We start from the raw sequence: 26,331 nt of genomic DNA, 5'->3' as shown, positions 1-26,331 counted from the left end.
TGAAATGCTGAAAGGTATTCTTTAAGAAGAGGAAGAAGAAGAAAAAGGTAAAGATAAAAATTATGAACAACAAATACATATCTATCAACAAGTGAATCTAAAAATCAAGTGAATAAAAAATCTGATGAACAGAATAAACTGGTGAATATAATAGAATCAGGGGCATAGAAAGGGAGTGGACTGACAATTCTCAGTGGGAAAGGGGTGTGAGGGGTGTGGGAAGAGACTGGAAAAAAATCGTACACCTATGGATGAGGACAGGGGGATGGGTAAGGGCAGAGGGTGGGGTGGGAACTGGGTGGAGGGGAGCTATGGGGGGAAAAGAGGAACAACTGTAATAATCTGAACAATAAAGATTTAAAAATAAAATAAAATAAAAATTACAAAATGAATATGTTTTACAAACACATGTGCCACAGCACTGCTATGCTTTTTATTCAGCATACTACCAAAACTATGTTTTTAAAGCAGTGGTAGCCAACCTTTCAGACCTCACGGACCACCTGTTGATGACCGCTGTTTTAAAGTCTTAAATAAAAAGACAACTCAACTAGTAATTACTAAGTGCTACATGTTATAATCTTATTGGATATTTAAAAATTTCTTTGAATACTTGATAGAATTAAAGTTATATAAAATTATGAAATTTTAAGTTTTATATAAAATAAGGGCAAATAAGCAGAACATGATTTGGATAGGCCCAAGATATTTAGTGTTTCCCAAACTTTTCCCCCAAAGGATCTGTATCAGAACAGAGAACTCTCAGGGGCCAGAGGAAATGTCCTGACGCAAGCTGCTGTAAGTCCAAAGTTTCTAAAAAATGTTTTCATTTTGTTTTAAATTTTATTATTTAATTTAAAATTTTCTACTAATTTTGTTATATTCCATAATTGTACATTTATTTTATTATAAAAATGTTTTAAATTATTTTCTATGGAGTAAAATGAACACTTTGGCAAGATGCATCATGTTTATTCTGAGGCTTCATGTATCCCTAGGAGTAAACATTCCCAATTGAGAAACACAGCATTATAAACACATGCTATTTGAATATTATCCTTATGTATTCTTACCTCCATTGTAGGTGGAGTTTTTCTTGTTTTTCTAATCCAAGCTAGAAAAAAAAATTTAAATGTAAGTTTCCTGTACCTTGCACAAACATTTTATTCATTCATGCATAACACAAATATTTATTGAGAAACTGTTATATATTGTTTTAGGCACTGGAAATATAACAGGGAACCAAACATAAATTCCCTCTCTCCATAGTATATATACTAGTGAAGGGAGTTCAGAAAAGAAACACACAAACATATTATATCAGAAGGTGATCTGTGTCATGAAAAAAATGCAACAGTTGGGAGGGTAAACAGGGGACATTTTCATACCTACTAGTAACATCATACCTCATACAATCATCTGAATTCAAGTTAGTGTAAGTATGGCATACGTGCCCTTGACCAGAATTGAACCTGGGACCCTTTGGTCTGCAGACCAATGCTCTATACACTGAACCAAACCAGCTATGGTGAAAGAGTTGATATTTAATACAGCTGTTGAATGAATACTTCCACTAAAAAAATTGTCTTAATGGAATTTTAACCTGCATTAGGAAATCCAGGTTAGTAGCAGTAAGATTCCTCTGTGCAATCAAGGAAAGAAGTGGTTTATGAAATTTTTCAACTGCCTCTTTGAAGTCAAAATAAAACTGACTTAACTATACTTATAGGCATTTTTTTTCTATAAAAGAGGCTTCTTTTAAAATAATTCAACATGAGCCGTACAACTCTTTTTAAGCAATAAATCTTCAAGTTTAATCTAGATTAAAAACTTAATTCAGAAAAATCAACTGGTAGGGCAAGGGTTGGCAAACTATAGCTTGCAAGCCATATATAGCTAATGAAGAACAATATTTCATGACACGTGAAAATTACATAGAACTCAAATTCAGTACCCATAAAAAAAGGTTTTGCCCTGTCAGCGTGGCTCAGTGGTTGAGTGGTCGACCTATGAAACAAGAGGTCACAGTTCCATTCCCAGTCAGGGCACATGCTCGGGTTGTAGGCTCAATCCCCAGTGGGGGGCATGCAGGAGGTAGCCAATCAATGATTCTCTCTCATCATTGATGTTTATATCTCTTTCCCTCTCTGAAATGAATAAAAACTATATCTATTTTAAAAAAGGTATTATTGGAACACAGCCACACTTACTTGTTTATATATTTTCTATGGCTACTTTTGTGCTACAACAGCAAAGTTGAGTAGTTGTAACAAACCACATGGCCCACAAAGCCTAAAATAATTACTATCTGGCACTTAAATAATAACAATTGTCAACCCATGTGCTAGTGCTACCATCCTATATAATATCCTATATAATAAAAGCCTAATATGCTAAGTGTCCGGTTGTGCATTCAACCAATCAAAGCGTAATATGCTAATGATATGTTAAGGCTGCTCAACCATTCACTATGATGTGCACTGACCACCAGGAGGCAGACACTCCGATCAGGTTAACTTGCTGCTGGGGTCCAGCTGATTGGGACTGAGCACGATGGGCCAGACACAGCTGGAGCCCTCCCATGGTCTCTCCCCGGCTGGCCAACCTCCTGCGTCCCTCCCCGGCCCTGATCATGTACTGGTGGGATCCCTTGGCCTGGCTTGCGCCCTCTCACAATACGAAACTCCTTGGGGGATGTCAGAGAGCCAGTTTCGGCCTGATCCCACAGGCCAGGCCCAGGGACCCCACTGGTGCACGAATTCGTGCACCAGGCCTCTAGTTAATATAATTCTTTTAGCAACAACTGTATATGTTGATTCAAAACACTTTCATATTACTTGCTATTATACTTTTTACTAATGATTGTCATGTATTCTAGAGTCTGTGAACACACACTGTTGGCATTAGATCATGCTAAAAAGTATAATGGCACAATGCATAGTTACTATCACCATGAGAAAAACAACTAAAACAACAATTTGTCTTATTGATGAGTCTATAAATAACATTTTCAGTTTTTCTTAACGGTTAGAAAAACAAAAATATTTCAATAAAATCCAAATATTTTTTTTAATTCCAAGGTACATTAATAGTTTGAGGAAAGTCTGATATGTATTTTCTAAAGCTTACTGGTTTTGGATAAGTTTATAAAATTCATTCATAAATGTAAGAATATAATATAATTCAGATAATGCATTAAGTACCACCAAGACCAGTGGTCAGCAAACTGCGGCTCGTGAGCCACATGTGGCTCTTTGGCCCCTTGAGTGTGGCTCTTCCACAAAATACCACGTGCGGGCGCGGCGTACGCGATTGAAACTTCATGGCCCATGCGCAGAAGTCGGTATTTTGTGGACGAGCCACACTCTAGGGGCCAAAGAGCTGCATGTGGCTCGAGAGCCACAGTTTGCCGACCACTGACCTAGACTATTCACTCTCATGGGACACTAATCTCCAAGAAAAGATATAAGGGCTTCCTTTGGCTTTATTTTAAATGGCTGAAGGGAAAAAAATCTTTAATCTACATAAAAGCAATTACTGAAATAAATTTATATATTTATAATTCTACAATAACCAGATACTTGAAATGTCTCCTTGAGATGATGGTTGATGGCTATTCAAGAAAGGTTTACAACTGGAAATTTTCAATGTGACTCAATTATATAATCATCCCTAGTTTCCCATTCACTATGTACAAAAAAGGAAATGTCCTGCTGAAGGTTGATAAAATTTAGGAGGAGGAAGGAATAAAAATAAGCATTAATATCAAATCACTACTTTTGTTTTTCTGTTTTACCTCAGAATAATCTGGAACTGAACCTGTATCCAATTATAAATTATATAATGATTTTACCACTGGTAATTATATCTGTAAGGTGGGTTCTGTATCAGTCCTCATTAAAATGTAACCATTGTTTGAACAGAATTTAGCAAGACAACTGGACAGTTTATGCCTTAAGATCCTAGCATTCCTTCATCAATGTTCCTTTGCATTCTCATCAGTATGCATAAGATTTTCATTGAACTTTAATATTCTTATTGGAATATAACTCACTATAATGAGCATGAAAGTGAGCATGCGAATTAAAGCTCCCATTAATAAATAAAAGGGACTAGAAGAAGCAGACAGGAAAATACTTCATGAAGCATACATTCTACAAATCTCCACAGACACTGAAAATAGCTAATATACTTTTAGAAGCATTGCCAACAGGGGTTAAGGTAAATGAGACATTCATCACCAGATTCAGTAGACCATTCAGAACTAAAATTATAGAAAGGTCACCAATAGTCTGCATATAAAAGATATTATAGAAATATGTGTTGTTTACTTTACTTAAGGGAAAGACACCATAATGAAGCTTCACCTTTTAAAAAATGATCTTTGCCAGTTCTGAGTGTTGACATATCACAAAGAACTATAAATATTAAAAAATCTACATTTTTAAATTGTGAAAATTCTTCAAATGAAATGAGTCATTTTCTGTTTGTTTTTTGTTAAACCTCACCCAAGAATATTTTTCCATTGATTTTTAGAGAGCATGAAAAGGGGGTGGGTGGAGGCGGGGAGAGAGAGAGAGAGAGAGAGAGAGAGAGAGAGAGAGAGAGAAACATCGATGTGAGAGAGACACATCGAATGGTTGCCTCCCACATGGTCCCAACCTGTGCCAGGGATAGAGCCTGCAACTGAGGTGTGTGCCTTTGACTGGAATTAAACCGGGACCCTTCAGTCTGCAGGCTGATGCTCTATCCACTGAGGCAAAGCGGGTAGGGCGAAATGAGTCATTTTCTAACTACTGACCCTTAAGCATATCTTAAGGATATTATTAGATTTAGTTGGCATATTTAAGTTACAAATTTTGTGATGCTCACAGCTATTACTGTTCTTTTTAAAATCAACTTTATTGAGATATAATTTATATACAATACAGTGAAACCATTTTAAATATGCAATTCCATTAATTTTGACAAATGTGTAGAACCTTGTAACCAGCACCATGATCAGTATATAGAACATTTCCATCATCCCCAAAAGTTCTCTAGTGTCTGACTATATGCAAACACCCTAATCCACCCACAACCCCCCGTGAATGACATACTTTCTGTCACCATTGATTAGTTTTGCTTTATCTACAATTTCTTATAGGTGGATTCTTACAGTATGTACTCTTTCATCTAGCTTATTTTACTCAACATGTTGTTCATAAGGTCATTCATGTTATTGTGTGTAAAGAACAGACTCTTAAGGTTGCCTCCACAACCCCTACCTCATAGTATTCATGCCTTTGTGGGATCTCTTCCCCTTGAACAAAGGCAGAACCTGTGACTTACTTCTAAGTATGAAAATATGGCATTGATTACTTGCATCAACAGTTCAGAATAATTAGACTTAGATTAAATGCTGCTCCAATCCACCTGACAAATCTTAAAAACAAGCCCTGAAAGGATCAAACTGTTTCCCAGTAACTTAACTGTCATAGAATAAAGCTCAAGAACACATATAGGAGAACAAAAATATCCAGTATCCAAATAGGCAAAAATTTGAAATGTCTGATATCTAATCAGAAATTGCTGAGCAAACAAAGAAACAGAAAAATACTTCCCATATTGAGGAGAAAAGAATCAGCTAATCAAAACCAACTGAAAACAGACACAGGTGGTGGAATTAGCAGACAAGAATATTAAAAGTTATTATTGCACTCCATATGTTAAAAAAGCTAGAGAAAAGGTAAAACATATTAAGTAGAGACCTGGAAGATATAAAACACACCCATATCAAAATTGTGGAGATGAAAAATGCAATCTCTAAAATACAGGTTTTTTCTATGTAGAAAAAAACTCCAGATGGATTAATAGGAATTTGACATGGTAAAAAAAAAAAAAAAAAAAAAAGATTAAATAGGGACTTGAAAATACAGCAAGAGAAATTATACAAAATGAAACCCAAAGAGGAAAAGTCTCCACAAATGAACAGCGCATCTGTGAGCTGTGAGAAAACTTAAAGCAGCTTAAAATTATTAATGGATCCCCAAAATAGAGGACAGAAAAGGACACAGAAAAAAAATTTGAAGAAATGATGGCAAATTTTTTTTTCTAAATTTGATGGGAACTATAAATCCACAGGTCTAAGAAACTCAGTCCTCAGTCCTCATTTGACATAGTTGATCACTTCTTTCTCATTTGGCTTCTAGCACATGACACTTTTCTTTTTTTTCTCCTACTTTTCTGGCTGTTCCTTTTTTGCCTTGTCTCTAAACCTTGGGAGTAGCGGGGGAGGGGCGGGCAGTCTTTTAACTTCTCATTTTCTATTTACACTCATTCCCTTTGTGGTCTTATCCAGTCTCCTGGCTTTAATTATCATTTATTTGCTGTCAACTCCCAAATTTTATCTGCAACCCAAACTTTTCCACTAAATTCTTGGCTTATATACAACTCACTATCTCTACTTAGATGTATAGTAGGCATATCAAAATTAACATTTCCAAAATTGATCCCATTTCCCCCCAAATTTGCTCCTCCCACAGTCTTGCCTCTCTCAGTCAACAACTCCATTTTCCCAGGTAAGGCCCAAAAGCTTAAGAGTCATCACTGACTTCTCTCTTTCTTTCACATTCCACATCCAATCTGTCAGCAAATCCCATAAGCTCTACTTTTACAACAGATACAGAATGCACCTACTTATTTCCATGCCCACTGTTACTCTGGTGCAAATCACAATTATTCCTTGCCCAAATTATTACAAGAGCCTCTGTTGCCATGTTTTGCCTATGACCTCTTTAGTCTCTTTGCAATCCAGCAGCCAGAGTGATCCTGTTAAATAAAACTCCGAGCATCTGACTACTCTTTTCAAACTGGCCTGTAACACCCTACATGATTGGGCATCCTGTTACTTTCTTAACCTTATCTATTACTTTCCCTCTGGCTCTATTCCAGTCACTCTGCTTCCTTGATGTTCCTTAAGCACCTGAGCATGCTCCTGCCTCAGGGCTTGTGCATTTGCTCTCCAGGAATGCTCCTCTGCTGTTTATCTGCATGGCCAACTCCCTCTTCTGCCTTTATTCAAGTCATCTTCTCAGCAAATCCTTTTCCTTATACTTCTTAAAATTGCAAAGCCTTCTCCAACACTCTCTATTCCTTTTCCCTGCTTTATTTTCTTTAACATACAATATAGATATTTGTCTGGTTTATTGTCTTCTCCCTCCCACTCTCCCACTCCAGAATGGAAAGTCCATGAATGCAGAGGCCCTCAATAGATATTTTTTAAATAAATGAAAAGGGTACACTGTCTAATACATTATTGTGGCAGTATATGCAGCTTGTAGGTACCTGTACTTTGCTACTAGTAATTGACAAATATTTATCTCGACCTAAAAGTAGTTTAGATTCATTTGGTGTTGATACTATTTACTTTAAAATATCTTTTTCTCTTTCCTTTCCTGTATATAGTGTTTTGTGCATTTACTTAGACTTCAATTTGCTTTTTCATGGTATGAACTTCTTATTTTTTACATTTAATTGATATATAACACTATAGAAATAATTTTAGTTTCAGTGTGTGGGTGATACATTTGTTTTTAGGGTATGCCCTACGGGACAGTTATGTTGAATTACTAGATTAGGACAGAGCCATAAAAAGCATTAGAGCTTATTCTAATTCTCTGAAAGTTGCAAAGGCTAAAAAAATGTCATTACCTATTTGTTTATTTATAACTTAATTTATTTCTATACACATTTTAATTCTATACTATTATTGGGGAAAATGATAAAATAGGCTCATTATAAGAAGGCACAAGCATTATTTGAGAATTGCAAATGTAGCTTACAACATTGGAAAGTCTGTTAAAATAAGAAAGCTCAATTTACTCCTCCTAGAAGTTGCCAGTTTATATGCAGTATTTCTTCAAAAAGTGTATGGTATCTACCCATTTTAATGTTCTTTTTCATAGTTCTAGTATTTTCATAGCTAATAAGAAGAAATGGAAAAATATATTTCCAGGGAAATATTTACACTCACATGCTGGCATAAAAGTAAGGTAATACCTATAACTACCATATATAAGGTATCATGCTACACCCACCAGGAAGCAATCGGTCCACTGCTTAGAGTGTGTAGCTGTAGAACCTAGGCAATTTATCTAATTGTTCTTGATCTTAGATTCCCTATTACATGAGTATAATTACAGTGTCTACCTCAGGATTGTTATGATGATTAAACTATATAACAATTTTTAAAAGCAATGGCATAATACCAGGTATATATGTAAACACTTGATAACTGTTAAGTGATATTTAAATTAGGTATTAGTATTTTAGAAAAAGTTCCTTTAGTTGTTAAATAAAAGCCAACTCAAGATAGATTTCATATAGTCAATATATATTTACCGAGCACTTACTACGTGCCCCCCATATGTGCCAGGCACTAGGCTAAGAACTGGTAAGGAAAAGGGGAAAATTTATAACAAGGGTGTGGGGTGGTACTTAGAACTCAAAGGTAGACTTGCAGCTGAACTTCATTCAGAAAGAAATGAAACTGGGAACTGTAAAGCTGCTGGAAACCTAGGAAATAGTCTGTGTCTCACAATATACTTCTCTTGGCAGGCTGGTTTCTATTTTCTTCTAAGTAGATGAGCTTTTTCCACAACGAAGCTTAAGTAGTGGATTGAAGATAGCCACCCACAAGCTACCAGTTCAAATGTGACTGTTCCAGCCATCCTGAGAGACTGCTCCTACTCTTTTCTCTCTCTTTGATCTTTTACCTTAATTCCAATGTTTGATAGGGATCGAGTGTCCATCCTTATCTGAACAGGAGGTCAGCTAACATGGTCATGGTAAATTGAACAAATACTTCAAATGCTACCTACATAAAGTTATCCACAATTTATAAAGAGAAAGGTAAGGCTGAGAAGTTTGAGTTACTTTCCCAAGTTCATGTGGGTAGTGAGTGTCAGAAATAGGATTCAACCCCTGGGGTTGTGCAAATGTAGTGTCAGCACATGAAAGTGAGTGCCACCTTCAATTTTTTTAAAAAATATATTTAATTGATTTTCTTACAGAGAGGAAGGGAGAGGGTTAGAGAGTTAGAAACATTGATGAGAGAGAAACATCAATCAGCTGCCTCCTGCACACCCCCTACTGGGGATATGCCCGCAACCAAGGTACATGCCCTTGACCGGAATCGAACCCGGGACCCCTCAGTCCTCAGGCCGACGCTCTATCCAATGAGCCAAACCGGCTAGGGCAACCACCTTCAATTTTTATCTTTGGAGCTTCACTCACGCTAGTCCCAGCTCTGCTAATGTTTAACGGTTTTTTCATGATACATACGTTCCCTTATTATTTCATATCGTGCTCCCTTACAAAAATGTGGCACCTCCACAATTTTCAAAGAAATGAAATGTTTAAAAAAAGTTTTATGGATTCAGATTGTAAGAGTTTTTGCAAAAAGAGAACATGTAATTATATGTTTTTATTGAATTTGTATGTAGTTAAACAATTTGCATTCCAGAAGATATCACTAAAAGCAGAAACTTACCTTCCCATTCTGTTGGGATATTCCCTACTTCATAGTCTACTTCTTTTTTATTTACTGCTTCTATAATTCTTTTCTCTCGAATAATTTGTCCTATAAAACAAAAGTGATTGTTACATTTTTAAACGAACTCATGATACAGTAGTTATAATAATATTGTCTCTTTGATATTGTATACCTTCTCATGTGGTAAAAGAATTAACAGGAAAAAAAATAGATTCCACTTAAAATTAGGCAATTTCTATATGACTGCAAAAACTTTAATTTCCTACCATAAGATGTAAAATTAATTTTGGTGAAATATTTATAGATACTGTGTGCAGAAAAAAAGCAACCAATTAATCTGTAGGGCACTAGTGGCCAATAAAGACATTTTAATAATTGACAGTGTTCCATTCCCTCAAACTCTGCAAGAATAAATATATTAAAGGTGCTACTGCCCAAGGGAATTGATATTTAGGGCCCCTAGTAAGTCTTAACCAACCACAAGACTCTGCAGCCACTCTGTCCCCATAGTACATTGGCAAATGAAGGAATTGCGTGGTGAGTTGGACTCTGTGGCCCATCTGAGTAAATATCTCTCAAGGTAATCTAATTGAAGAGGGACAAAAACTGGTGCATTTTGGGTATGGTGCTTCAGATGAGATCAATATCAGGATAGTAGCAATGTAGAAAACACGAAAGCAGAGAGAGCAGTAAGAAAAAAGTGGAGAGGGGTCAGGGATGGAACAAGAATGCCTGTTGCTTAAATTTCTCAATAGTAAACTGTTGATTAGTGTTTAAGTTCATAGGAAAGGCATAAAACTATTTAGTATTTTCTTCTGTTTTCAGAAAGTCTTAATTATATCCTTCAAAGTAGGTTTGTCAAAATGGTGGTTTCAAAATATGTTCCCTTTTCATTAAACTTTGAGCCTGGGGACACCAGGTATGCTTTCTACTTCCCAATAGTTAATAGTTGTGCCTGCCTACTCCAGGACATGCAAGCTGAAACAGAGAAAACATCTATACTAATAAAAGGGTAATATGCTAATTAGACTGGATAGACCGGATGTCTTCCGGACGTCCTTCCGGACAAAGCCACGGTGGCGGGGGCCGAGGCAGAGGTGGATAGGGGAGATCAGGCAGGCAGGCAGAGTGGTTAGGGGTGACCAGGCTGGCAGGGAAGAGTGATTAGGGGCGATCAGGCAGGCAGGAAGCAAGGCAGGCAGGCAGGTGAGCGGTTAGGAGCCAGTGGTCCCGGATTGCAAGAGGGATCCCAGATTGGAGAGGGTGCAGGCCGGGCTGAGGGACCTCCCCCACCCCCACACGTGCATGAATTTGGTGCACTAGGCCTCTAGTTTTTGAATAATGATGAGGGAGGAATTTGGCTTAACAATGATCAGCCCAGTCAAAGAGAGAAATCTACAAACTACTGCTTTTTCTTCTCACTCCTGGGCCAAACTTATGCTAAATAGACTGGGTAACATACTTTTTAAAAATTGACCTTGTTGCCTGCAAATCTCTCTCACACATTACCTGAAATTCTACTAGCTAAAAATTCCTCAATTGCAGACTAGGAAACTCCTGAGAGTGACTATGCAGGAGAAAGGAAGCCACATAAGGGTAGCCTAAGCATATTGAGTGACTAGTTTTATTTTCTCTATTTAGAAATAGTTAAGTGAAAGGCTGGGATTTCATAGACAAACCATTAATGGCTGATAACTCTGAAGTACAGGGTCAGGAAATCTCTGCATTTCATTATGGACTCATTTAATCAGGATAATTTAATCCTAACACAGAGGTTTTCCAAGTTTTATAAAGAGGCGTTACCTTTTGCTTATTTTACCCAATAAATTTACAGTATGGCAAGGGATTAAGAGTAAAGTCCTTAGGTTGTAGGGACAAGGGTCAGGGTAAAAGGTCTATAAAAATGACAGCTGTACTATTCTCAGAGCAGAGGCTCAATATATGTACACATATTTTTACTAAAATGCTATTTATATCCACATACATAAACATATTGTAGTAACCAGAGTTACCATAAATTTAGCACATACTAAAATATGTTTACGTGACAATTTTCAAAATGTTGAAAGAGCCAAAATACCGGTTTCTTCATATAGTTCTTATCTAAATACCAGGATGTATGTCATTTTAGCAACAGCAAGTGTAGAAAGAAAAACTGTTGTATAAAATACAAAATATTGACAAATAGGCTTCTGAAAGTGTGTTCTATAAGCTTTGGAATGTACATCAATAAAATTTAGCACATGGGGAGAAGGGTCTACCATTCCCAGTAGCACCACTAAATGCATATATGTTACAAATATATCTATGTAGACATTTAGATTAACACAAAAATTAACTTTTAATTCATGTCCATGGGTCTATACACTTCATTTAAGGTTTCCTAAGATTTTTGAAAATCAGAGGCCATACCTATTTGTGTGTATGTAGAAAGACAAGATTAATTCATGATTTTGTTTAATCAATTCCTTGATAATCGCTGAAGAAAACGTTTTTTTTTACAAATAAATGACATCAAAGATGTTTTTAAAATGACGTACACATCTTTAAAAATATAAAATAAAGCCCTTAGTTTATTAAATAAACTCTTCATAATAAGATATACGATTGTCCCCCCCACCCCCCAAAACAAATTATTTTAGAACTACTCCATTCTTTGGATCAATCCTACTTGTATAATTTTCATTAATTGGGAATGAAATTTATGCCTCCCACAGAGTAAGAAATTATGCACAAACTGTACATTTACTCATACTAACATGCTTTCATACAATAGTTGTAAAGACAATTCTACTTATCACAGAAAAAAAAATCCGTCTAATAAACAGCAAATTTAAGTACCTGCTCAAGTGTCAAAATTTTAGGATCTAATTTACATTTAAAAATTAACTTAAGGCTTCAGGTCAAGATGGTGGTGGAGGTAACTGCATCTTCCCACAACCATATAAAAAATACAACCAACCTACAGAACAACCATTATTCAGAACCACTTAACTGGAAGTCCCACAACTAAGAATATAAAGAAGAAGTCACATATACTAGTAGAGACTGGTAGGAGAGGTGAAGATGGCAGAATGGGCTAGTTCTACACCCATGTGTGGTGGATAAAAATTGGGAGGGATATCTCAGGTGTGGAGGCCTCCTCTGAGGAGTCCCGCTCCACGGGGTCAACCCTTGCACAGCTGATACTCAGGGGTAAATCCCTTCCATTGACCTGCCAACAACAACTAAGGCTCAACTACAACAGAGGGTATATACAGGGGTACACCTAGAGTGTCCAACTCAGTTGAAAGGGGAGGCTATGCCATTGGACCCTAAAGGACACCCACTACATTGAGGCCACATTACCAAGCTTGGGAGACATAGTAGCTCTACCAAATACACACAAACACAGGGAGGCCACCAAAATGAGGAGACAAACATGTCCCAAATGAAAGAACTGAACAAAACTCCAGAAAAAGAACTAAACAAAATGGAGATAAGCAATCTACTAGATGCAGAGTTCAAAACTCTGGTTATAAAAATTCTCAACGAACTTAGGGGAAGAGTAGATGAACTTAAGAGAACTTCAACAGCATAAAAATGACATGGAAAGCATAAAAAAGAACCAGTGAGAAATGAAGAATACATTAACTAAAATGAAGAGCACATTACAGGGATACCACAGTAGAGAAGATGAAGCAGAGAATCAAAACAGTGATTTAGAATATAAGGAAGCAAAAACACCCTATCAGAACAGCAAAAAGAAAAAATTATTTTAAAAATGAGGACAGAGTAAGGAGCCTCTGGGAAAACTTCAAGTGTACTAACATTTGCATGATGGGGGTGCCAGAAGAAGAGAGAGAGCAAGATATTGAAAACCTATTTGAAGAAATAATGACAGAAAACTTCCCCCACCTGGGAAGTAAATAGACATACAAATACAGGAATCACAGAATCCCAAACAAGATGAACCCAAAGAGCCCACACCAAGACACATCATAATTAAAATGCCAGAAGATAAAGACAAAGAGAGAATCTTAAAAGCAACAAGAGAAAAGCAGTTAGTTACCTACAAGGGAGCTCCCATAATATTGTCAGCTGATTTCTCAATAGGAACATTGCAGGTCTGAACGGATTGACATGAATTATTTAAAGTGATGAAAAGCAAGGACCTACAGCCAAAATTGCTCTACCTAGCAAAGCTATTATTTAGAATGGAAGGACAGATAAAAAGCTTCCCAGACAAGAAAAAGCTAAAGGAGTTCATCACCACCAAACTAGTATTATAAGAAATACTAAAGGGTCTTCTTTAAGAAGAAAAGAAAAGATAAAAAATTTGAATAAAATGGCAGTAAATACATATCTATCAACAATTGAAGCTAAAAAATAAAATAAACAAATAAGCAGAACAGAAACAGACTCAAATATAAAGAAAACAGTTTGATGGTTGCCAGATGGGAGGGGATTGGAGGGTTGAGTGAAAAAGGTGAAGGGATTAAGAAGTACAAATTGGAAATAACAGAATAGTCATGGGGATGTAAAATATAGCATAGGGAAGATAGTTAATAATATTCTAATAACTATGTAAGGTGTCAGATGGGTATGAGATTTATTGGGATAGTCACCTAGTAAATTATATAATGTCTAATCATTGGGGTGTACACCTGAAACTAATCTAATACTGTATGTCAACTGCAATTGAAAAATAAAGAAATGAGCCCGGCTGGCGTGGCTCAGTGGTTGAGTGTTGATCTATGAACCAGGAGTTCACAGTTCGATTCAGGGCACATTCCAGGGTTGCTGGCTCGATCCCCAGATGGGCCATGCAGGAAGCAGCCAATCAGTGATTCTCTCTCATCATTAATGTTTCTCTCTCTCTCTCTCTCTCTCTTTCTCTTTCTCAGATCAGTTTAAAAAATGATTTTACAAAATTAATTTAGCCCTACCCAGGTGGCTCAGTTGGTTGGAGTGCCGTCTCTAAGCACCAGGGTTGTGGGTTCAATTCCTGGTCAGGGCACATACAAGAGTTAACCAATGAATGCATAAATAAGTGAAACAACAAATTGAAACAACAAATCTCTCTCCTTTCCTCTCTCTCTTACACTGATGTTTTTCTCTTTCTCCCCTTCTTTCTCTCAAATCAATAAAAACATTTTTAAATATATTTTTATTGATTTAACAGAGGAAGGAAGAGGGAGAGAGAGATAGAAACATCAATGATGAGAGAGAATCATTGATTGGCTGCCTCCTGCACACCCCCCACTGGGGATTGAGCCCGCAACCAGGACATGTGCCCTTGACCGGAATCAAACTCGGGACCCTTCAGTCCGCAGGCCAATGCTCTATCCTCTGAGCCAAACCAGCTAGGGCAAAACACACACACACATTTTTAAAGAAAAGAACAAACAACTGACACTGGTGAACTCAATAATATTAAGTAAAACAATATATAGTTGTTTAACTTAATATTAAACAATATTAGACTTAAAACAGACAAAATAAAAGTTTGAATTCAGGTAGATTATAATGATCCAAGGTACATGGATTTAAAAATTATAAGAAACAATATTATTTCCCAAATTTAAAAAATTTTAAAGCTAGCTGCCATTGAGCTAATTGCCCTAGGATAATAGAGTTCCTATTCCTTTGTTTAGAAAAATCTGGATACCATAAGGAGTGATCCTGAGTATCGGGGAGATGACAGGTTTAGGTAAAAGATTTCATCTGTTTGCTGAAGGCCTGGGGAGGGTTGGGAGTGGGACGGTGGGGGTCAATGAGGGGAAAAAGGGAACACCGGTAATAACTTTCAACAATAAAGATTTTTAAAGATTTCATCTGTTTTATTGGGCTTCTGGGATAGAGTTTTGGAACCCTGGACACAGATATGGGAAAGAGGATCTAAAGTAGAGAGTTCTAAACTTCAGTCACTGAAGTACCAGCTTAGCAATTTTTTGTCACATTAGTTTAGCATTCTATCCTTAACATTTTTCTTTAATTTGGCTTGTTTTTTTCTTCAATAGTCACTCTTACCTTACCCTAAAAAATATCCATGAAATCACTTACTGAATATACTAGTTGTATTTTGTGTTAGACACACATAAAATAGGCATATCTTAAAGATTTAAGAGGTTGTCTTTGTAGCCCATGAAGTCATCATGCAGACCGCACTTCGGAAACCACACTGGTCCTACAGAGACAGGCCCAGCCACATACATGATGATACAGAACATAGAAACCAAAACAGCAGTAAGAAATTCCTGTGGATGGGAAATGGCTGAATATACTCTTTGTAATCAGATATGAATATCAAAGTCTTGCTTGGGTTATGTTTACCCTTCATTTATATAAAATCCTGTGTTATGTACAACAATTTTATGTTAGGTTTGAAAGAAGAGGGCAGAGGTCCTATAATTCCAGGGTGACCAGAAGGGGGAATAAAGCTAAAATTTATGGCATGTTCACCATATACCAGATACTGGACTAAGTTTTAACTTTGTATGGGTAATTTTATTTAAACTTGATAATTCTATGAGGTACTATTATTACTTCACTTTATAAATAAAGAGACTGAGACTTAAGAGAACTTGACATTTACTTCAAGTCACACATAAGACAACAGGAATCAGGATTTGAACACAGGCCTTCTATCTCCTGATCCTAGACACGTAGCCATTAAGCTATGCTGCCAGACTTTAAGACATCTACAAATGCTACATCTGTAAACACCACATTTCAGTTAGTAAATAAAAGGGCCAAGCTAAAAGAAAAAGGAACTGCCATTTCCCAGATTAAAAATCAACTATTTCTTCCCCAGAGTCCCTGCTCCTTCCCTAATCCATCCATGCAGGAAAGCGCAGATATTTGGGCAGCCTTCAATCTTTAAAGTTTGCAGCTTCAGAACTCACAACACATCTATCACAGTGGAGGAGGGATTTTCTTCCACCAGCACCAAATCAAAGGTGGAGGCCTATATTGGTTATGACCCAAAAACCCTTGGTGAGGGTTTCAACCAGCTGTCTACTTCCAGACCAATATTTCCCACTTGTGGGGTACCATAAAGAAAGATGAATGAAATTGGAGGTGACTTTGGGTTGGAAAGACAGGTTGGGCCAAGTGAGGTGACACATCCCTGAGATAGCTATTCTCTTGTAAATAAGCAAGATTCTGGCCTTTGATGGCTGACAGGAGGAGCCCCTGGCTTAGAGGAAAGGTGAAGTGGGTAGTATGGTCAAGGTAAGACCATAAAGGGCTGACTGATGTCTGGCCCTTTATCCCAGTGGCAGCAATTAGTGCAACCAAGTGATAATTCTAAATCAGTTTGTCTCGTGATGTACAAAAGAAGAAATTTTGCATATAAAAGGAGGCTTAGAAGTGTCAATGCATAATATATGAAAGTGAGGGCTACTGAAAGCCAAGAACCACACTACATATAATAGATTTGGGGATTTCAAACCTTGTTATTCTGAAGCTTGGTAAATTTAAAAGTCAATAAATTAAAAGTAAAAAATAAGAATTCTTACAATGAAAGCCATTTTCACATAAGACTTTTCACGTAATTTGATTATGTTATTCTGAAGCTTGGTAAATTTAAAAGTCAATAAATTAAAAGTAAAAAATAATTCTTACAATGAAAGCCATTTTCACATAAGACTTTTCACGTAATTTGATTAAAGTTACTAAGATATAGCATCTATTTATCAAGTGCCTGCTATATATCAGATGATGTTTAGGTGCCTTCAATATATTATCTCTTATCTTTAAAACAATCTTTAACAAATGAGGAAAAAGAGGCATAGGATGATTACTAATTAAACTAGCCAGCATTTGAACCTAGTGTTTTTCTGACTCCCAACTGTAAGCATTTTCCATTTAAGATTTTAAAATTAGCATTAAAAAAGTTTACATACAGTATCATTAAACATATCCAATTAAAAACTAATATTTTATTCATAACTATCACAAGCTATTATTTCCCCATAGTGATCAAATAAGGCATTTCTGCTTGAAAACATGATGATTCTATAATTTGACATATCCTACATATATTTATATGAGCATAGAAAACTATCTCAGCAGGTAATACTTTTTTCTTAAAGCAATTAAAGAGGCCTTCTGGATAAGCTTTCAGAATTTTTAAGACTGCCAAGTAGTTCAATGGATTACCTAAAATCTTATTAGCTTTCCCACCTTATAGGTTTCCCATATGGGATCTCAGCTTCTTCCAACTTAGAACACCCAAAATTATATCAAAATGCTTGGTCATTCTGAAATGCCTTAAATGTCTTGCCTTTCAGGACTCGAAAGCTGCAAGGTCTTAAACTATACCCAGAAAGACAGCAGAAAAATTCCAAGTCTGTTTCCTATATTAGTGTAAATGTTTTGTGGCAAGTTAATAGCACATCAATTTCTTGTTTGTTTAAAATTGACTTCATTAATTTCTTAAGAGCCATAAATAAAACTTATAAAATTTAAGTCTGAAATTTACATAATATCACAATTTAAGAAAAAAAAGATGAACCTATTGCAAACTTGTGTCTGTGCTTTCTACATGCACAGTCAACTCTTATTTACTCTTTATATTTCAACTTCCATAGTAATATTATATATAAACAAAATTTTAAGTTCTAAAAAATGTTATTCAACCATCAAATATATATTGAATAGTCTTTTGCATTAATCTAGGAAGATTTATAATCAAAAGTTAAATAGGTTTTCTGATTGTATGCCAAAATAAAACACATAATTCTTTGAAGTATCTAGTATTTTACTTTATTTACTTCCTCTCCATTGCTGTGTAAAGAAAGCATTGAAAATAGTTATATTTTGTAAAATAAAGAAAAACACATTTGACTGTTATATTAAAAAATCATTTATTTTCCAAACTACTAGGAATTTTTCATCATTGGAATATATACACTTTCTCCCTTCCCCCAAAAGGGGGTAAACATTAAAAGGAAAAATTCAAATGATGAATTCATGATTTTTTAAATATATATTTTTATTGATTTCAGAGAGGAAGGGAGAGAGAGAGAGATAGAAACATCAATGATGAGAGAGAATCATTGATTGGCTGCCTCCTGTGCAACCTGGGCATGTGCCCCTGACAGGAATCAAACCCTGAACCCTTCAGTCCACAGTCTGATGCTCTATCCACTGAGCTAAACTGGCTGGGGCGATTTCATGACTATTTAGTCCATCTAATAATGTGTTCACTCTGACAAACTGAAAGAGAAGCAGCATTTCACATTGATTGATATGTAGGAAATCAATATTTAAAAATACTTTATTCATCTAAATTATTCTACAAATTTTTCTTTAATAATAAAACACAGAATTTTGTCTGGCCAGTGTGGCTCAGTAGTTGAGCATAGACCTATGAACTAGGAGGTCACGGTTCGTTTTCCAGTCAGGGCCCATGCCTTAGTTGTGGGCTTGATCCCCAGTGTGGGGGTGTGCAGGAGGTAGCTGAACAATAATTCTCTCTCATCATTGATGTTTCTCTCTCCCTCTCTCTCCCTCTCTGAAATCAATAAAAATATATTTTAAAAAAACAAAACATAAATAAAATATAAACACAGACTTTTAGTCCAATGTTAAAATCAGAAACATTCTACAATTCTTTATAAACTAAATTATCTCCAATGTATAAAGTACATCTAAAATAGAGAATTTGAGCATTTGACAAAATAACACAAGAAACTAACATTAAGTGATTCCAGTATGACTATGTCTAAATCATGACAGATGAGTTAAAATGTCTTAAATACGCATAAAAATGAAAAGACATAAAGGGGGGATAAAATTCTTTTTAGCCAAATCAAATATACCATATGGAAATTTCAGGTTTTAAAAAGACTGTTTTACAATGAGGATATTTATGACTGATGGAAAAATCTTCATTTTATAGTCATAGTTGCTAACTAAAGCAAGCGAATTCCAATCTGGTACACCCTTAATATAAAAAGGAATCATATTTTCTCCTGTCAAAATTAGCACACACTCACAGACTGGTATAAATCAATTAAGTATTTGATTTTCACTTTAAGATTTTAACTTGAACACTGGGGTTGTCAATAGAGAGGTAAAGAGAGAAACTGAAGAAATTAATTTAAAAAACAGTGGCAACTATTACTAGAATTTAGAGAATGGTAAAATTATGCTACCTGTAAAGCGTGGGCCTACCCCAAACCTTATTTTCAGACTTGAAATGTAGAAGATGTGGTTAATTATTTGATTGACTTCTAGATACAAATAGTCTCATAGAAATCAAGTTAATATTTGGTCATTTATCAAAGATCATAAAATAAAAGTCAAGGACTGCACTGTTAGTTACAGTTACTAATTCACAGAATATATAAGTTTTAAATATAATAATGAAAATAGAGTGCATTTTGTGGTGTATTAGTCTTAATTTTTAAAATATATATTATTTATTAAACCATAAAATTACTAATACCCTTTATTAATCTACCTAATTTAGTTACATCAGGCACTACTTATCATTGATGAACAGAAATCTATTCTGATATAGAGAGAGACTACATAATCATCTAATGAAATGTGATATTCATCAACTTAACAGCAACTTGTATTTGTGGACCAGATTCCTGAATATAAAACTTGGGCTCAGTTGATAAGAAGTTGAGTCGTCAATAATTTTCTAACTCTTTTCTTTCAAAATATCTTCAACAGAGGTTGAATTTATGAAAGTGTTTAAAGCAGAGATTCTCTGGTTGAGGCAGAGGGGTCCATAGTACCACTCACCTTTTCTGCCCTCCCCTTCCTTGGAGACAACCTCCTCACATCCTCGAGCTCTAAGGAGGCCTATGAAAATCATTAATTCAGACCAGGTACTGTACTTCTGAGGTGAAAAAAATTCATTCATGAACATATACTGTTTCTCAGAGAAAACTGAGATCTTGTGAATAGCATAAAGACCATCTTACATTTTACTTCTTTCCCTACCTTACCTTTCCTGTAGTTAATCAAGTAATTGTCACAAACTTCTGAGTAATCAGGTGTAAAATAATATAGGATTTTTCCTGCAGTTCCATACCCCTAAGAGATATAAGTCCTATTTCAATTATGGAGCTATGATTTAAGGCTGGAATCTGACTTAAGGCTTTGCTTATAGTGTTTAGACGGGATGAGTTCAGTTGGAAATCATTCTCTCTATGGAGCAAGAAGTCCATAGGAAGAGACAAAGAAGTCTGAATAGCAAAAAGGAAAAACTCTTCAGGTCTTCAAGGAAGCATGCCTTCACCAGACCTGAAGGCTCCCTAGAAGGGGAAGAGATTGAGGTAGCCTAAGGCCAACACAAACAGTGAAAGGAATAGAAAATTCCAGCAAGAGCAGTTTATTGATAGCATCCCATTATTTTAGTCATTAATTTAAACTTTCCTTATGACAAAATTTTACCTTGGCTAATAATAAAATTGGATGACATAAATTTTACTTTCATTCTCTATTCTAGTTCACTGGTAGAAAGACATGCTAATAAATTGTGAGTTCACCAAAAGGAAGGCTATAGGGGCATTAAAGGGAAAGGCTGTTCCCATTTTGCTTGTCAAGATTGGAATAAAGATCATTCTTCTTGCTAATTTTACATATTTATTCCTTATTTTCCATTAATGTTGAAAAAGGTAAAGACTACAGTCACAAATAGTAAAGATCTGTAGCATGGTATTACTTTAAAATGGATGTCTCTAGAAATACCATACACGTACAAGTGAAGATGGCCTGTACTCAAGGGTGTACTGGTAATGCATATCAGGATATCTCTATGTATAAAAGCCTAAGCGACCATTATGACCGACCGGTCAACCAGTCACTATGATGCGCACTGACCACCAGGGGGCAGACGCTCAATACAGGAGCTGTCCCTGGTGGTCAGTGCGCTCCCACAGCCAACCTCCTGCAGCCAGCCAACTTCCTGTGGTCCCTCCCTCCAGCTGGCCAACCTCCCGTGGTCCCCCCCACCCGTGTCTCCCCTCCCCAGCCAACAGGCCCCGATTGGCCTGGCCCTGTTTGCCCTGGCCCTGATTGGGACTTGGTGAGACGGCCCCAATTGGCCCTGATCGCAGGCCAGGCCTAGGGACCCCACCCATGCACGAATTCGTGCACTGGGCCTCTGGTTTACCTATAAAAGAACCTAATGATTAAACTTAAAAATTCCTTATTCTTAGTAATAAATGGTAAAGGTTAAGGGTCCAGAGATCATATCATTTAGTCTAATTTAGCAACGTATCAATTATGTTAATATAGTTTATTAATCAATGTTATCTAATTTATTTTGAAGATGAGCAGAATCATATTTATTAAGCAACAATTATATGTATGGTACTTACTAGACACTTTCATTTTTATTTTCTTGTTTAATTCTCACAACAATGTTCATCTTTATAATTGAGTAAACTAAAGCTCAAAGAAAATGTTATAGATGTGAAAAGGTGTACTCTGAATTATATCTAATTTTCTTTTCTGAAAAAGCAGTTTATTAGGTCATAAAAGTATTTTCTACACATCTGTGTGAGGTAGTTGTTACTTTCGCATAAGTATAATCAACAATTTTAATTACTTTTAAGCAAAGTAAATGGGTTTTTCTCCCTCAAAATAAGTTTTATTTTTATGTACTTATTTATTTTAAAATTGAATTTATTGTGGTGACATTGGTTAATAAAATTATACAGGATTCCGGTAGTATACAATTCTATAATACAACATCTGTATATTGTATTTTCACATAGAAATTTAAGAAAATGTTCTAGTACACTCACCTCCTACGCTACAAAACCTGATGTGCTAATATCATCCATATATAATCAGGTTTGCATGGACTCCCACACCTCCTTTTTCTGCCTCTAACAACCCATTTTAAAACCACTTTGCATGTATTTCCCACATCCTCCCTTTGCTTAGCTCCATTAAGCAACCTAACAATTGTGTGGCAATGGCACCACCTATTGGCTAGCAAAGGGATCCAAGTTATCCAAAATAGCACATACTTCCTTTCTGGTCAGGAAGACTAATACATCATTTGGACACTTCTTTTCTTCTGCCTTTTATTAAACCCACTTGAAAATATTTTCAGCTGAGTTAAATCCACTTCTTACAATGCACTAGAGAAAACTTAGTCATATAACCACACCTAATTTCAAAGGAAACTGGTAAATATGGTCTAGCTATGGGTCCAGGAAGATTTTGGTGGAAAGCTACTGGTCTACAAATATATCACTGAATATATCCAAATCAACAAAAAACCTGGGTATAGGACCATATCACATTGCCCCCACTCCCAGAAAAACTGTATTTACTGAATTAAAAATCTAGTGAAATACCATTATCCATATAGCACTTATAACAGTGCTATTATAAGTAACTAGTGGCCTGGTGCACAGATTTGTGCACATTGAAAGGAAATTAATTAGAAGAAATATTTTAATATTGCTATTCACCATTTCTCTATAATAGAAGTGTTAGAGATGAAAGAAAATTGGGAAAATGTATACGAAAATAATTTATAAATTAATAAATAAACAATAACAATATGATATAACAACAAAGACAGGATATAAAAACAATAAAAACATGATATAAAAACAACATTGATAAAAAAATGACTGATAAATTGATTAAACTTATTCTAATATCTCTCTGTATACCACATTAAGAGTAAAAACACTTTTAGAGTGCTTGACTAATTTCCCTTGTGATGAAGTATTTACCATTTTAACTTTAACGTTACATGCTTTTCAAACTGGAGAGAAAGCAACATATAACTGACTATGTCCAAAAACGGGTTCAGGTAGGAATATTCCTACTCTGTCTAGAGTTTGTCCTTGTGATTTATTAATAGTCATCACAAATGCTGGCATCATGGGAAACTGTCTTCGAATTAATTTAAGTGGGAGGCCAGTGTCAGATGGGGACAAATCAATTCTTAGAATCAGAACTTCTCCTTCTGCAGATCCTGTTAATACTTCAGCTTTGATTATGTTAGGTCGCAATCTTTTGTGCCAATAGCTGGTCTTCAGACATATTCTGTCAATGCCGCAGCTTTCTTTCAGCTTCAGAATGTCAACAAAAACTACCAAATTCACGATTGACAATGACAGATTGAAACACACGCATGCGATTGGTGCCAGCAAGAGCTTTATATGCATTGTGCATGCATGAGTTAACGTTTATTTTTAAATTGCCAGTGTGTGTCATATGTACCAGCCAGTCGGTCGGTCAGATGGTTGGATGGACAGACGATCAGTCAGTCAGTTAGGCCCAGTGCATGAAATTTGTGAACTGGAGGAAAGGGGGATGGGGGGAGGGTCCCTCAGCCCGGCCTGCACCCTCTCGCAGTCCAGGAGCCTTTGGTGGACATCCCTCTTGCAGTTCGGGATCCCTCACTCCTTACTGCCTGCCTGCTAGCTGTTCCTTAGTGCTGCTGTGGTGGCGGAAGAGGCTCCCACCACCACCACTGCACTTGCCAGCTGTGAGCCCAGCTTCTGGCTGAGCGGCACTTCCCCTGTGGGAGCACACTGACCACCAGAGGGAAGCTCCTGCGTTGAGCATCTGCCCCCTGGTGGTCACTGCACATCATAACGACTGGTCGTTCTGGTTGTTCCGCCTTTACAGTCGCTTAGACTTTTATTATATAGATACTCCAGAAAAAAAAATTCATCAAATCTATGAAAAGATTTTGTCAAAGATACTTGTTTATTAGACTGTATAATGTCTGCTAATACAAACAGTGGGAGAAAGTCACATCAGATATCAGTACTAAGGGTAATAGAAAAATAGCAAATATCAATTTTCTCACATAGGACTAGGAAAGATTAAACAACAATAACAGTGTTATTGAGGGTGCATGAAAATTAACAGGCTGTTACTAGTATACGTTGGGAATGTAAATTAGACAGTATAAATTATAAAACCATCTGTTTCTTTTTCTGGACTGACTACCAAAAAACTTATGGAGTGTGGCCCACAAGTTATCTCTAGTCACTAGAGTCTCTAGTGGGTTAATTACATGAGATTTTATATTTTCTTTATTGGTTGATTTTTGAAAAATAAAAACATCTGCTTTAAGAATAAAAACAAAATGAGGGTATTTTTATTTTTGTAAACAATTAGTCATATTCCTCCAAAACAGTTGTTTAGATAATTGATCACATAGCCATTGTGAGTTTCTGATAAGAAGTTGTCCTTTTTGAGCTGGATGCTATAATCTTGATTAGAGTTGCATTTGTGGCCCATTCTTAGAAAATGTTCAGGTAATTAGAGTTTATAATAGAGCCTCATATCTGGCTCCACTTATCCCTCACTTTGATTTACTTTTCCCTCCCACTGATATTGTATACCTCTATCTTTTAGTCCTCAACCTCATGTTTCTTCTGGAAGAAGGAAGAGGATAACCTTATAACATAGTTTTATTGTATCATAAACTCTATCACTCTTCCTATACAAACTTTAATATCCTACAAAGCAAATATTTCCTTAAAGAGCAAAAATTCTTTACCTTAGTGTTTATTCACTTAAAAATATATGTAAATATAAATGTTAAACTGTCATATACAATACATTATTTATATAAATACACACACACTCAGTGCCCTGGTAAAAAAAACCGTACTATATATGGGAGAATGAGAAAGAAGGCTCATGTTGCTCACAGTCTGGTTCAATGGTCCTAATATTTCAGTGCCATTATAAGTAATATTCTCTCTTTTTTCTCCTTCATCTCTCCTATAATAACCTGTAGAGTTATTGCATTTTCCAAGACTCTTAACTGCTGTGATCATGAGCTATAAAGACCATATGAACCTAGAACTGCTGGGGCCATCTACCCTACCTTGTGGAAAAAACCTGCTTATGAATGAAACCAATTTGGATGAAAGTAGAGTCATGCGTTAGGAAGAAGATATCCTGATGATATTAAACACTTGAATCTAGTTCAATTTCTCTTCAGTTGTATTTTCTAAAATGTCGTATTAGTGTATGTAGACTAAGCTGTTGTAGTAAATAGACTAAAAATTAAGCAGCTTAAATGACAATATATTTCTTTCTTATGTAACAGTCCTGGATGAATGGATGCTCAGGAAGGCCAGCTCTTTCCACACAGTCATTTAAGGATCCAAGTTGATGGCTGTTCAGCCATCTTCAAACCTGCCAAGGTTCCCTTGAACACTGCTATTTCATTCAGCCAGGAAAAAGCAAAAGCACTGAAAACACATATGGAGATTTTTATTGGCTATGCCAGGAAGTGACTCAAATCACTTCCACTTACAATGCACTAGAGAAAACTTAGTCATATAACCACACCTAATTTAAAAGGAAGCTGGTAAATGTGGTCTAGTTAAGTGTCCAAGAAGATGAAGAACATGGATTTTGGTGGAAAGCTACTGTTCTATAAATATATTCTTGGATGAATCCAAATCAACAAAGAGCCTGAAAACCAGACCATATCACATTGCTCACTCCCTACAAAAACTGTCTATTGAATTAAAAACCTAGTGAAATACCATTACCCATATTTCAGTGCTATTATAAGTAACTAGAGGCCTGGTGCACAAATATTTGTGCACTCGGGGGGGTCCCTCAGCCCGGCCTGTGCCCTCTTGCAGTCTGGGACCCCTTGGGGGATATTCACCTGCTAGCTTAGGCCCGCTCTCTGGGGGGAACGGGCCTAAGCTGGCAGTCAGACATCCCTCTGGTAGCCTGGGAGCCCTCGGGGAATGTCCACTTACCAGCAGGGAGCAGGCCTAAGCTGCAGTCAGACATCCTTAGCGCTGCTGAGGAGGCGGGAAAGGATCCCTCCACCA

At 36.2% G+C, this 26,331-nt stretch overlaps 1 protein-coding gene across 1 annotated transcript in view; it reads right to left on the bottom strand.

Moving 5' to 3' along the window:
• The window catches only part of NDUFAF2 (NADH dehydrogenase (ubiquinone) complex I, assembly factor 2), a 106,495-nt gene that overhangs the window by 26,787 nt on the left and 53,377 nt on the right, over nucleotides 1-26,331 (bottom strand). The window contains exons 2-3 of the mRNA XM_005857921.2: nucleotides 9,533-9,622; nucleotides 1,074-1,114 (exon numbers count right to left, since the gene is read on the bottom strand). Of these exons, the coding sequence (XP_005857983.1) occupies nucleotides 1,074-1,114; nucleotides 9,533-9,622 (131 nt within the window). The remainder of the gene's footprint in view (nucleotides 1-1,073; nucleotides 1,115-9,532; nucleotides 9,623-26,331) is intronic.

Source organism: Myotis brandtii, unplaced genomic scaffold, assembly GCF_000412655.1.
Source record: "Myotis brandtii unplaced genomic scaffold, ASM41265v1 scaffold115, whole genome shotgun sequence".
NCBI classification, from domain to species: Eukaryota; Metazoa; Chordata; class Mammalia; order Chiroptera; family Vespertilionidae; genus Myotis; species Myotis brandtii.
The sequence above is the reverse complement of the archived record's forward strand: the minus strand, read 5'-3'. Positions and strand labels throughout refer to the sequence as shown.